Here is a 14782-nt window from a genome sequence, read left to right on the forward strand (position 1 = left end):
AAGTACTTAAACCGATTCCCATAACGATTCATCAAGCCTGGTACGCTGCTCGCGCTAAATTTTAGCTCCCATACAAATTATCGAAAAATTTTAGCTGAGCTAAAATGGATCCCATACAAATTATCGATAACTTGTATGGGAAATTTATCTTCGCTAAAATTTAGCGCGAGCAGCGTACCAGGCTTCAAGTACAAACATAAGCCTGGTACGCTGCTCGCGCTAAATTTTAGCTCCCATACAAATTATCGAAAATTTTTAGCCGAGATAAAATGGATCCCATACAAGTTATCGATAACTTGTATGGGAATTTTATCTCAGATAAAATTTAGCGCGAGCAGCGTACCAGGCTATACCCTCAAGACGGTGTTCACATTGGCCTCACTCCGCCGTCTCATTTTGACGTTTATGTGTTGCTTTCTCACTTGCACTTCATGGCGTGAAAGAGATGTCAAAAAGAGGCAGGAAATTTAAAACTCATTTAAACTCTTCGGACTCACATAGCTGTCAAAATGAGTCAGCGGAGTGAGGCCAATGTGAACACCGTCCAAAGTATTTCCTCTACGTTGTCGTTCGCCAGTCGGTCAACTGTCATTTTTTCTTTTAACAGTAGAACAACCACAAAAATCAAAATAAAAAAAAAATCCTCCTGCTACGAACGACGAACAAAATTTTCTTTTTCGTTGTCTTTTTTTTGCAAAAACAAAAAGTTTATAATAACATTTTTGTGTTGTTAAAATAAAAACAATTTAATTAAAATCGAATTAAAATACCAAAATCTCCTAATAACTTTGCTTTGATATAACAAAAATTTCCTCAAAAAAGAAAAGTAGTTTACCTCGTAATGACATTTCAAGATTTTTGAGGAAAAATTTGAAAGAAAATGTCCGATTGCTATTTTTTGTTGCAAATTGATTTTCTAATTAAAATTATTTTTTTTCCAACAAAAAAACAATCAAATTAAGTAAAAAAAAAGAATATAAAAACTATTTATTCTTTTTATTTGCCAAATACCCGTTGTGGTCTCTAGTTAACAAGAAATTTACCGAATAAAAAGAAAAAAAGAAAAAACTTGTTCAGAGTAAAAGAATGGACAAGGAAACAAGTCCTACTAGGACAAGCAAAAGGCGTAAATCTGATGAAACTGAAGAGAATGATAACCAACCATTGCCAAGGTAGATTCTATATTCTCTATTAAAAATGCTCAAAAAGTCTCATTTCCATTGCATAACACAAACACCCTTTTTTTTTTTTGTTAGTACTTCTTCCCAATCACAACAAAATGAAAATGCCAATTTATCAATTGAATTGGATGAATTGGATCCCGCTGAAGCGGCACTCGATAAAATTATCGCCGACAGTGGCATTGCTTTCGGGGAACGGACTGAAACAGATGATGTTGAAGTCGTCGATGTTACAACAAGTCCAACATCGCCGCCAACATTGCCACAAGATGGTGAAGGTGGCGGCGGTGGTGATTCGGATGGAACTAGTCCAAGTGGAGAAGTCCGATTTCGTGTACGTGGCCGTCGTTTGTCGGGTGTTAGACCCAGTAACTATCGAAGTCGAATGATAACTTCGTCGTCTTCGTCTTCATTGGATTCGTTGACTGAAGTGGTTGTGAGGGAGCCAACACGTCGGCCACGTTCTAGGCCACCATCCGAACCCAATGAAGCTTCTAGTGAATCGGATGTAAGTATATTTACCTTCCCAGGGCCTTATTTCATAAAACTATTTAGTGTTGTACTTGTAGACTTATAGTTAGAAGAACAAGCACAAATAATAATATAGTATGGAGTTGTATAGTTTTCTGTTTCATAAAATTTTTCATTTATTTTGTAGCAGTGGCGTCTCGTCAGGGTGTGCAAGGTGTGCATTGCACACCCTGGTGTAATGAAGAATCCTTCAACGAACAATGTCTAATATGCACAAATATGCACAATTACACAACCCATGAAACCTACATCACAAAGTCTACATTCATATTACATTCATATTCCAGTGCATTTATGATGTTCATTTTTTGCTCATTCAATAGAGCAGGGATGGCGAACCAATGGCACGCCATAAAATATTTCCGGCACGCCACCAATTAAGTAATTCAATTGCCATTTGAGCGACATTCAACGATTTTTCCAGTAAAATTTTTCATGAGATTTTGTAAAACTGTAAAAATCTCTTTTTCTCAGAAGAAGATACTCACGTTCTGAAGAACGGATTGAATTTACATGAAAAACCAGACGAAGTAAAATTAACTGAACAGTTTTTTATGAGTAGGTAATTAGGTTTTCAAAAAATTAAAGAATTATCGGAAATGCTAGGTCTACTATGGACCCTGATACGACATTCTTTGATAAACTTAACATGTCTAAATTTTACTGGTAGGAAATTGAAGAAATTGAAATGTAGCTGAACGAATTTGTCCGATATCGACTCAAAAATTAGTCGAAACAAGGAAAGAGTCGGAATCAATCAAAACTAGAGAGGGTGGAGGGCAATACAACGAACTATTCCAAATTAATGGAAACATGAAATTGGAAAAGTTGGAGATCTTGACAATATTTTCACATACTTACGCCTGTGAGTCATAATTTGTCCAAATGAATAACATTAAAGATTAGATTAGAAGCATATTGTCAGATGATTCCAACTTTATCTTTCAGTTCAACCTGCATTTTGCTTAAAGTGACGAAACGTAGCCCTGATATAAACTACTTGGCATCGAGTTCACAACAAGCGAAGTCATACTACAATATTTCTTTTCACTTTTTGTTTCTTTGTTTTATTTTGTTGAGGTACATCTAAAAATTGAAAAGTGAAAAACTTCAAATTCATTTTTTTTCAAACTCAGTTTTTCCGAACGTAAAATTTGAAACAATGATGCAGAAAGCTTATTTTTTTGGTTCCAAAAACAATTTTTGTAGTTTTTTTTTTTTTCAAAAACAAAAAACGCTATAAGGAAATAATAATTTTGTAAATCTCCCACTTTTTGCAAAAAGTGGCCTCTAATCTGGAATTTTGTTTTTTTTTTTTATTAAAACGAACTACAATAATTATCTGTTATTGTCGAATTTAAATTAATAGGTGTTATTACAAATAAAACGCTGCGTAGTTTAAAATTAATTATTTTTGCTTCTAGTGGTCACAAAAAAAACTAGATCAAAACTGTATGGCACACAGAAGGCACCTCAAATAAATATTTTTTTTTTAAATGGCACGAGGCTCTCAAAAGGTTCGCCATCCCTGCAATAGAGCATTGGCTGAATATCATTACCCTGATTTTTCGCACTTTCGAAATTCACCTTTCGGTCGCCGAAATTTAATTGCCTACCTTTTTTGTATATACAACTTTTATGTAGGATAAATAGAAATCGAGATATTCAACAAAAACTAAAATCCAAGATGGCGGCCGAAAGGTGAATTTCGCAAGTGCGAAAAATCAGGGTAATGATATTCAGCCAATGCTCTATTGAATGAGCAAAAAAAAATTTGGGGGTGGTACAAAAACTAAAATCCAAGATGGCGGCCGAAAGGTGAATTTCGCAAGTGCGAAAAATCAGGGTAATGATATTCAGCCAATGCTCTATTGAATGAGCAAAAAAAAATTTGGGGGTGGTACAAATTGCTGGGTCAAATTATAAACGCACTGGACTATTTCTAATTGTTCTTTCAAAATTCCTTCATCGATCGTTGAGAAACAAAATTAAAAAATAAACACGTACGAAATCTCGCTGTGCATATTAATGACAAATAAATTCATCAAACTCAACTCCATCCGAAATATATAAGGCTATAAGATTTTTGCATTATCCATCTCCATCGTCTTGGATGAATTTGTAGTATGAATGTGTATAATGAATTTGTAGTTAACTCGTGCGGCGGTTTTCTTTTGTATCTAATCTTTTTAATGTATAAGATCAAATCTCGTGAGAAAAAAAGTAATGCACGAGAGTCTGGAATGTAGTTTTGTTTTCTGTAGTAGGTACAATAAGGGTATTTTTTGTTGTTTTTTTATTTATTTGTATCGAGAAAACAACAAAGGGAAAGTCTATTTAATAAATTAATTAATTTGTTGATATTTTTATATTTATCGATACATTCCGGTAAGAATGTTTTAAGGGACATTTTTAAAATTGTTCAGGAAACGAAAAAAAGAAATACAATTTAATGGGACATAGAACAATAAAAACAGGGAAGTAGCCTTTTGAATATGAGCCCGAGTATTCTTGATTGTTCTAAGTCCCATCATATTTTGTTCTAAGTCCACTTTTTAATTAAGGAAAAAACGTACTTGTATAGGAATTGTTCTATGTCCAATTTTATGTTTTTTAACTTTAAAAAATATTTAAAAATAGTATGCAACTACTAATGAGGTAAACTTGTATATTTTATTCAAGAGAAAAGAACAAACTTTATAAAAAACATAACTTGAATGGCAAACAAACAGAAAATTGTCGCTTTAAACCAATTTGAAACTTAAAAATTGTCCCCTGTAAAATTTGGTTTTTGTGACTTAGAACAATTTTGCTTTACGGCGACGATATAACTAGCCGTAGCGTATTGAGAGGGGGCTCAGGGATCTAAATCCCTGCAAAACATCACATGCAAAACTTATGCAATTTTAAAACTCCATGTTTTATCATCTTAAGTAGGTATATGCATTTACTTTTTTTTCAAAAATAATATTTTTCTCAAAGATTTGAATTAGAAATTTTTGATATCGCAAAATCTTAGTGGTCAGCATAACTAATGGTTTCTTTAGGGTTGGGGTCAAAATTCTGCCGGGGTCAAAATTCTTTTGTCAAAATTCTGCTTTCAAAATTCTGCTTTACAAAATTCTGCTTTCAAAATTCTGCTTTTCAAAATTCTGTTTTTCAAAATTCTGTTTTTCAAAATTCTGCTTTTCATAATTCTGTTTTTCAAAATTCTGCAAAAAATTAAAAAAGGGTTTGGAAAATGTTAAAAAGCGCGCGCTTTTTAACATTTTCCAAACCCTTTTTTAATTTTTTGCTAAATTCTGTAAAATCATCTTCTTGAAAAATGATCTGCTTATTTGATAACTTACCTACATAATTTGCATTCTTTGAGTGCATATTAATTTTTGTTTTATAAATGAATAAATTTGAAAATATTGAGAAAAGGTTTTTAATACTACCTAAACATTTCTGAAAATAATTCAAATTTTTTATTTGTCAAATAAAGATGAATATTCAAAAATTTGAATAAGAAAAGGAATATCTTGTAGCAAACAACATCTGTTCCAATAAGTTATAGATTTTATTTGCAAGAAAGTCAGTCTTTGCATTTTAAAAATATTTGCGACACTTACTCAAAAAAAATTTAGGAAAGTACCAATGTTGAATTACATTAATGAGGTGTAGTTTTCTTTAGTCAGCGCATATGCCATACAAAAAAAGCAGAATTGGCAGAATTTTTTTTGTTCAAGTATTATGCTGGCAGAATTTTGAAAAGCAGAATTTTAAAAAGCAGAATTTTGAAAAGCAGAATAGAAAAAAAGCAGAATTTTGAAAAACAGAATTTTCGTTAAAAAAGCAGAATTTTGAAAAGCAGAATTTTGAAGCCAGAATTTTGACCCGATCCCGGTTTCTTTAAGCAAATTCCTTTCTTTCACTTTCTGCATTTCACTTTTGGTGCATTCGCTTGCCGATAGTGAATTTAGGTCTGCATTTTTTCAATCATTTAGGTTTTCTGATGCAAAATTTGGTTCCTCTACCATAATTTTTAAGGGTTTTTCGGTAGTAAGTTAGCAACTGTTATAATAATATCGGTTGACAGATGAAAAACAGGTATAACTTTTTTCAGAGACATCAGATTGTCTTGATTTTAGATTTTTTGGCATCAGCATTAAAAAATACCTCGAAGTCATGTATCATATGTGTATATAATACCATCGTCTTTTTTGCTAATTTTGAAAACCCCCATTTCGCGCTTTGACCTTCAAAATCGCGACTTGCGGACATGAGATTTTTCTAGACTTTTGAGGTATGTTATAGAATGCCAAAACGAAGGCTTTGAGCAAAAAAAATTTCTATTAGCATTCATTCCGAGGTTAAACCCTTATTTGACTGGATTATAGATCGATTCTAATTTTAAAACTCGTTTCCTAAAAAAACAGTTTTTTTAGTTATGACAGTGTTCAAGTAAATGAGAGATTTATCTATAGGTACATTAATCTATAAGGAAAAATAACTAAATTTAATCTTAATTGTTTTTCCGCTTAAGGGGGAAATCCCTGGAGAATTTTTTGCATTATGTGCTTAAAAAAATTTGTTTTCAGTGGTCTTAGCGTTATATGAAACATCAAAAGTTCGTAGATAGTCCCCAAACCCATGCACACCACAATCTAACGCAGAAGGTAACGATAAATTTAAACGCATTTTTCTCGAATCCGCGCCGTGCAACGTAACTCAAAAACTTATGAACTTATCGACTTGAAATTAAGTGCAAATTACTCGTAAATTTATTGCATTTATAAAATTAGGTATTTGTATTTTTGGAAAGATCTTTAAATTGTATGTTTGAGATGTCCAAGTCTTGTAGTCTCTATAGGGAGGGCATATGGAAATTTAAATGCAATAACAACGCAGTATTTTGAAGTAATTGAGATTCCTTAAAAATGGCTGGCACCAAGATGAATAATTACTAATATATCAAAAAGTTAAGTTAAATGCAGAATAAATACACTGAAAAGCTCATATCTTGAGTGCTAATTGCAGGGAGATGAATACACACACATTTCAAGGCCAAGACTATCTGTCACTAGACAGTAGGTTGTGTCAAAATGCTAAGTATGGAATTTTTAAATGTAATAGCTTTTAAAAGTTGCATTACTTATCAAAAATAAATCCTGCGTTTACAATTTTCATTTTAATTAATATCTTTGGCTCGCTCAAAATATAGGAAGAAATCGAAGAAATTTGAATTTTTAGAGATTTTTGAAATATGTTTTTTTTTTTATTTACGCCGTTTGAATACAAAAACAAATATATATATCTTTATAAGAAAAACCTTTTAAGCTTATATTTCGCAGCTTCCTTACTAAGTGTTCAATACTTAGTAAGGAAGCTGCGAAATAATATGCGAAGAAAAAAAATCATTTTTTCATATAAAATCGTTTTTTTCCTAACAACTTCAACCGATTTGAGCGAGCCAAAGACGAACGATATTATAATATTTTTGTGCATATTATTAAACCTTAGACCCTAATAAGACTTTTCACCACTATTAAATTGCAAAATTAGGGTACTTTTTTTCGGCCATACAAAAGTGACACACCCTACTAGACAGTGACCCTGCCAATAATCAAATTTAAAGCTCACGTTAATATTTACCTGAATTCTACACATTTCACAATACCAAAAAGCAAGCAGTTACTAGTCTATCCGTAATAAATTTTTCAGCAAATACTTTTATGAAGCAGAAACATTCGCCACATTTGAATTTTTGCTTGAACATAGTTACAAGTCTACGATACTTGTAGTTATTAGTATATTGGAATTTTTTATAAAACAGATATTTGCTTATAATGTACAAGCTACAAGTTAATTCACAAATAAATTATTAGTTTAGTTTTATGAAATTGGGCCCTAGACCGTTTGAATTCGTTTTGTTTTTTTTCTGTCAATATTTTTTGTATTTTCCTTCAGCTGGTCCATACAAGTGCTCCAGAATTCTCTCTGGATTCATCAATTACAAGTGACTCCGACACCAATAATTATGAAGACTTCGCCAGTAGTAATGATGAGGCTGCTACTGGGGATGAAGTGGATGATCAGGCTTTTAATGAAATAATGAATAAGCCCAAGCCTACATACGCTTGGAACGTGGCATCACAGGTGATGCACCGAGAGCATGGTCTCTCGGGTGATGGACGTCGATCTATTCACGGAGGGATCACTAATACCTTCCAGTCGAGATTCTATGGATCTCGACATGTCGTTGAAAAAATAAAACTCTTGCATTCTATGCACAAGCATAGTGGATGTGTAAATTGCTTGAATTTCAATCGATCAGGTAAGGAGTTCTCCTCTTGCATGGTGTCCGCTAAACGGGAAAGTCGAGGAATAAAATTTGGTCAGGAAATTTGGAAAGCGATCAGGGACTTTTTTTCTTTATTATTTTTACTTGCAATCAGGGTTACTATATCAAGTAGTGATGGGAACTATTGAATGATTTGAACTATCGATAGTTAGTAACTCAATGATTTGAACTATGGAATATTTCATTCATTCATTTATTCATTCGAATGAAAACTATCGAATAAACCATCGAATATTCTATCGAATAAAAACTATCGGATTAACTACCGAATAAAAACCATTGAATTAACTATCGAATAAAAACTAATAAATATTCAGTTATTTAAAAAAAAACTATTCGAATGAAAAAACTATCATATAAAATACTATTTGCATGAAAAAACTATCGAATAAAAAAAGTATTCGAATGAAAAAACTATCGTATAAAAAAACTATCGTATAAAAAACTATTCCAATGAAAAAATTATTGAATTAAAAAACTATTCGAATGAAAAAACTATCGATTAAAAAACTATCGAATGAAAAAACTATTCGAATGAAAATAGTTACTAAATGAATGAATGAATGATTTAAAACTATCGAATGAATGAATATTTTACAATTATCGATAGTTTTTAATCGATAGTTCCCATCACTATAATATCAAGTTATGTATTCGTTAAAAAAATAGTTGAGATAACAATCAAACATGACATTACGATGATAGAGAATGGGCACGTTCAAACACCTATCGGATAGGCTATCTGGGATACCCGTATCTGGAATATCTTTTTGAACAAAGAGGTATCCAGATAGCTTGCCCAAGCAGCTACTAAAAAAATATGTAAATATTGAGAAGAGGAAACTTTTTCTTTTGAGCAAATTACATTTTTTTTATTGTTGAGAAGTACTTGCACAATCGCTTTGACTTTATTTCTTGCAATTTTTATTTATTTTGAAGCTGAATAATCGCCCGAAAAGTAATCAAAATAAAAAAAAGCCAAATGTATATCAGCTGATCACTTTGATACCTGAGGTATACCAGAAATTCTGGGATACCTTCAGATTATTTTTTGACAGAAAATGGTTCGTTTCCTTGCTAATTTTTAACATGGTTTACAACAACAAAAAGGTATCCGATAGCTTTATGTTAGCTCTTTGAACGTGCCCAATGTGAAAAAAGTGGGTCTCGAAAGTCCGTCTGTCAGTCACACCGTCGGTCAGGGGTCGAATCACGGTACACGATTACGATCATACGTTAACATTTTGACTGTTGTCGTCTCTGTTAAATCAGTAGAAAAAGATAGGGACATATAGCGGCCATACGTTAACGAACGTATGCCGTGATTCGACCCCTGTATAATGAGCTACAGTCTAAACGGATACGTCGATTTACTTCAAACTTGGTATGTAGCAGTTTTAGATACTGTACAGAGGGATTTTGAAATTAATTTTTTTTTTTTTACCAAAAATACCGGCAACTGTCATATACCAATTTTGGGAAAGTTTCATTTTCTCTAAAACGTCTCCTACGATTTTGATCAAAAAATTCAAGCATAAGTTTTTAAACAATGTCTATTTTTTGACGAAAAACGTGTTTTTTCAAAAATCGTTATTATCGGTACGTCCCATAGAACCGATTTTTAGATTTGATTTTCTCCCAAAAGATTTGCTTAATTTCAACGAAATTTTTTTTACAAAAGCACTAATAAAGTTGTAAATTAAATCAAAAAATAATTTTTGGTTTTGAAAAATCGTTTTTTTCGAAAACGGGACATTGAATTTTTTTTAAATTTAGGTTTTAGGTGATTGATTGAACAACAAAAAATTCTATTTTCAGTTCCCGAAAATATTAGAGTGGCGCAAAGAAAAAAAATACATTCCTCTACCTTTAAATAGTTTAATTAAAAAAGAAAAAATCGCGTAAAAACATCCATTTATCCGTTTCTAAACACTTTTTTAACTGTCTCTGAACGGACAAAATGTTAATTTGTCATAAAACAAAACTCAAACAAGAACGGAAAGAGACAGATCCTTGATATTGGGGTATGTCGTATGTGTGTTCTTCATGTTTTTCATGGGCTATCATGAATACAAATTTTCCTCGGAATGTTTCCCTTATTTCAAACGTGAGAATGAAAATGATAACAAAATGTTTTCCTCGATTGGTATCGGTTATAAATTTTCAGAATAATTAACGATTTTTTGTTTTGATGAGGGAAAATTTATAAATTGGTAATGGAAAGTCAGGGAATTTTATTTTAAAAAAATAGTGGACACCATTTCTTGGTTTGTTTTTATATATTTTTTATCATTTCGAAACTTTTTATAGGAAATCTACTATGTACTGGTTCCGATGATATGCGAGTTATAGTCTGGGATTGGGCAATGAATAAAACAAAATTCTCATACAAATCTGGTCATCAGGCGAATATTTTCCAAACCAAATTCATAGAAATGAACGGATGCATGAATATTGTGTCGACAAGTCGTGATGGTCAGGTGCGTGCTGCCATTATTCCACCAAGTGGCGGTAAAATAAAAACTCGAGCTTTATATAAACATAGTTCGGCTGTCCATAAGTTAGTTTTATGTCCACAAAATCCATTTGTGATCTTGAGTGCTGGAGAGGATGGTAAAATTGTTTGCTGTGATTTGCGTAAATCACCGGTGAATCGTCTCAAGACTGTCAAAGAGGATAGAAAGAAAGTTCCACTCTATAGTATAGCTCATCATCCGTTCGATCCAGAGATTTGTGTGTGTGGCAATGATAGCTATGTGAGGGTTTATGACAAAAGGAATATGAGCAAGACTCTTCATAAAATGTGTCCTCAGAGAATAGATGATGTAAGTTAACATCATGCTCCCATCTATCATTAATGAAATAATTCCTTTTTTTATAGCAAACTATTACACCACATATAACATGTTGTGTTTACAATAATAATGGATCTGAGATTTTAGCCTCGTACAGCGATGATGATATATATTTGTTTAATAGCAAATTTTATACACCTGGATCATATGAACATCGTTACAGGGGTCATTAGTAAGTTTTTTTTATTTTTTTTGTTTTTTGTTCTCATAAAATAAAGTGATGATTTAAATTTTTTTTGTTTTTTAGCAATCATAAAACTATCAAAGGAGTTAATTTCTTTGGGCCAAACTCTGAATATGTGATCAGTGGCAGTGATTGTGGGAATATATTCTTTTGGGATAAAAACACAGAAGCCATTTTGAATTTCATGGAAGGTGATAATTCTGGAGTGGTAAGTACATAAACATATCCATTGCTCCTTAAAGCAAGTTAATTTCCGAATATTATGTGCACGTTCAGGAAACATTATCAGATTTGATTTGTATTCATTTCATTAATTAAATGACAGATATTTAATGGGCTTTAGGGGCAAAAGCTCACAAAATATTTAACATTAAATTAAAAAATAACTTTTTTACGATTAATAAAAGGGTTTTGTTTAAAATATTAAGGGTTTAACAATCGATGAGAAAAAAAGTGTTATTAAAAAAGAGCGAAAACACTAATTTATAGATTTTTATATGATTTAATAGTTTCAATAGTTTTTTTAGGACATGATAAACAGAAAAGAAGGTATGCTCATAGAACAGAAGTAAACACCATATCTCCATTTTGGAAAAGTGATGACGTATTTGCCATCTCCGAGTTTGAGAATCGAGTTTGTTTTCTGCATCAGTTTTTTTTTTTTTTAATTTTCCAATCGGAAAAACTGTAAAGAATTACGTTTGAAAATTTTCACTTTTGTACTTTTTAAATTTTTGAGCCAATGTAGTTGAGAATTAATATTGAGGGAGATATGGCGAGCATACCTTGTTTTTCTTTTTATCATATTTTTAGTTGTTTTTTATTAAAAAAGCTATTTTAAACAGTTATGTTAAATTGGAAGTTTGCTACGCCCACTGAATAAAAAATCTCAAATTTTCTATTTGTTCTTTTGTATGCACCACAAGACCATACATCATTATTATTATTATTATTAATCTTTATTTTTTCAAAGAAAAGATACAAACTTATAATTAAATAAAAGATATACAAGCATGGCTTATAAGCCGTCTGCCGGTTATTTCAAAGTTATTTCAATTTGAGAGAGAATTATTATTTTTATAAAGCATTTTAATAAAGACCATACATCAATTGGATGTTTAAGGATACAATAATAAAAAAAATCGAGTGTTAGCCTTAAATGAATAAAAATTAATAAATTCGGTCCTGAAAAAAAGTAATTTTTTAAAAATAAAAATCACTCAATCTCAAATAGGCAAAAAATTAGCAGCTGATGTTATTACTAATGTCGTTTTCGATTGGCTGTCCGGAAGCGTCCGGAATCATTCAGAGGCCTTCTGAAAGTGTTTTATTCACACGGATATGACAGGCAGAACGCTTCTCAGAATAGAAATTCTCTTCTTGATTTCAAAACAGAATTCACTCAAAATCAGTAGATAATATATAAATAATTAAACGCCAAACGAAATTTCCTAGTCGAAAAAATTTGTATTTGATTATTCACCACTACAGATATTAAATTGGATTTCAGAATGAGTGAATCCTTGAGTGAAACCAATCGAAAACGACATAAATCTGTGGCAACAAGGAAAAACATTATAAGTCAGTAACTTTATAAGTTTGTAATTTCGTACATTATAAGTTCGTAACTCAATTCAGAGTCAAGAAATTTGGTCATATGCATAAAAAATAGTAAATTCTTTTACTTGAAAAATTGTAAAGTATGAACGTTTTTTATCCTCATTTTGTGCATATCAAACCTAGTTTATACTTATTAATTTCATATTGATTGAGGCAAAAACATCTTTCCAAACATCTTCAAAATTTGCAATATTAAATGAAAAAGAAAAGAGGGAATAATCGTAATGCCAATACATAGTTCAATTACAATCTCCAATATAAAAAAAAACTAATTTTTTATCTAGGTTTTTAGATTTTCACACCAAAATTCTTAAAATTTTCCCAAAAAACAAAAAATAAGAACACTTTGACTACCATTATCAGCCGAGTCCTTCAATCGACTTTAAAATTTCTTTCATAAAAAAATTTTCGTTTAAATCGGTTGATTAGTTTAGTTGATTAGAGGAGATCAGAAATAAATTTTTTTTATCAAAATCGTTAATGTCGTTTTTCAATTCATTTTAGTCATATGGCAGGTACCTTTAACTCGGTCCTAAAAAAATCAATTTCCGTTCTAGGGAATAACCCAAAACCCTTAACTTCCAAATCTAAAGTAAATCGCTTTAATGTAGCTTGAGAAGACAGACAGATAGAATTACCTAATAGACCCACTTTTTTGGCATTCTCAGCAATGTAAATTTTGACCTCCCCTCTTATTTATAGAGGAATGGAGAAGAATTGGAGTTTTTGTAAAAAAAAGGATAATTTAATATAAATTAGTTTTTAATCTATTATAAGATTTTAAACTATCTATTAATTAATTAATTTTAACTTCTCATTTAAGGTAAATTGCTTGGAACCACATCCCTCAATACCAGTACTTGCTACATCTGGATTGGATTGGAATATTAAAATATGGGCACCAAATAGTGAAACCGTAAATCTTAGCTTCTTCTAATCGCTTCTCGAACACAATTTATTTATCCATCAAAAATTATTCTTTCTATCCCCAAAATTATAGTATCCTCCTGTAATGAATAAACTAGAAAAATGTGTTAAGAAAAACCTCAAACGATCTGTGGTCGAAGAGGCCGATGGATTTGATGATCGTCAGTTTTATTATTTTGTTCGGCAATTTTTACGAAATTCACGGCCAAGCGATAATCAAGATGCTAGCGGAAATGATCCTGATGCAGTAACCGTACGCACCAGCAGTTCTGAGTCCGAAGAAGATGAATATAATTTTTCCAATGATCAGATGGCTCGTGTTTTTCAACCTTCGTGTCATCCTCAATAAAAAGGCTCCCGTGCACGTAGTCTAACGGGAGTATTATAAATATTATATATGTATGATGATATATTATATTTTTGTTTTGTTCATTACTTATGTTATATCCGTTAAAACAAATGGAAACTTTTTATTTAGTTAATTACGTGGTTTATACATATAATCCATTATTAATAGTAATAATTAAAAAATTATTCACACGCTTATTTTACCTAATTTCAGGACAGTTTATTAAAAATTGGCAAATAAATTTAATTTAAATGCAAATAGATTTCTAATTGTTGTTTGCAATTGGACCAAATTCATTTCTCATTGAAATATATTGACTTGAGTTTGGGTGAAATAAATGTGCGAATATGCTCTAAACAAATACTTGATAGCTATGAAAGTGTTTGTTTAATTTATTTTTGTTCTCTTTGAATCTTTTATTTTATTTAAAAAAGTTTCCTTCCTAATTATATAAATTAATACAAAAAAAAAAAATGAAATATTAATGAAGATTAAATTTTTGTTGTTACCAAATTAATTTTAATGCGTAATATATGTACATTTAAATAATAAAAATCCTGGAATATTAAGAAAATTTAGTTGCTTAGTAATTTTTGGACACTTGAAAATTTAAAAAATGTCCGGGAAGAAATTTTTGCTTCTAATTTATTAATTAATCAGTCCTACAGTGAGTTTCACGTGAAAATTTTTCCAGCCGAAATATTTCCGCCTGGAATTTTAAAACCTATTGCATGTTTCAACTGGTTACAAAAAAAGTCCATTTGTTTTCTTTTACAAAGATTGTTATAA

At 31.1% G+C, this 14782-nt stretch overlaps 1 protein-coding gene across 2 annotated transcripts in view; it reads left to right on the top strand.

Annotated features, from left to right (window-relative positions):
• The first annotated feature begins 596 nt into the window (after positions 1 to 596).
• LOC129910916 (DDB1- and CUL4-associated factor 8) overlaps positions 597 to 14782 on the top strand; it is a 144958-nt gene continuing 130772 nt past the window's right edge. The window contains exons 1-8 of one of the 2 annotated variants that reach the window (XM_055988514.1): positions 599 to 1172; positions 1257 to 1689; positions 7665 to 8031; positions 10369 to 10883; positions 10940 to 11085; positions 11161 to 11305; positions 13541 to 13633; positions 13718 to 14036. In XM_055988514.1, coding sequence (XP_055844489.1) covers positions 1087 to 1172; positions 1257 to 1689; positions 7665 to 8031; positions 10369 to 10883; positions 10940 to 11085; positions 11161 to 11305; positions 13541 to 13633; positions 13718 to 13993 — 2061 coding nt within the window. In that variant the 5' untranslated portion in view covers positions 599 to 1086 and the 3' untranslated portion in view covers positions 13994 to 14036. Of the gene's footprint in view, positions 1173 to 1256; positions 1690 to 7664; positions 8032 to 10368; positions 10884 to 10939; positions 11086 to 11160; positions 11306 to 13540; positions 13634 to 13717; positions 14037 to 14782 lie in introns of those variants that run through there. The other variant, XM_055988516.1, reaches the window with a different exon arrangement.

This window comes from Episyrphus balteatus, chromosome 2 (assembly GCF_945859705.1).
Source record: "Episyrphus balteatus chromosome 2, idEpiBalt1.1, whole genome shotgun sequence".
NCBI lineage: Eukaryota > Metazoa > Arthropoda > Insecta > Diptera > Syrphidae > Episyrphus > Episyrphus balteatus.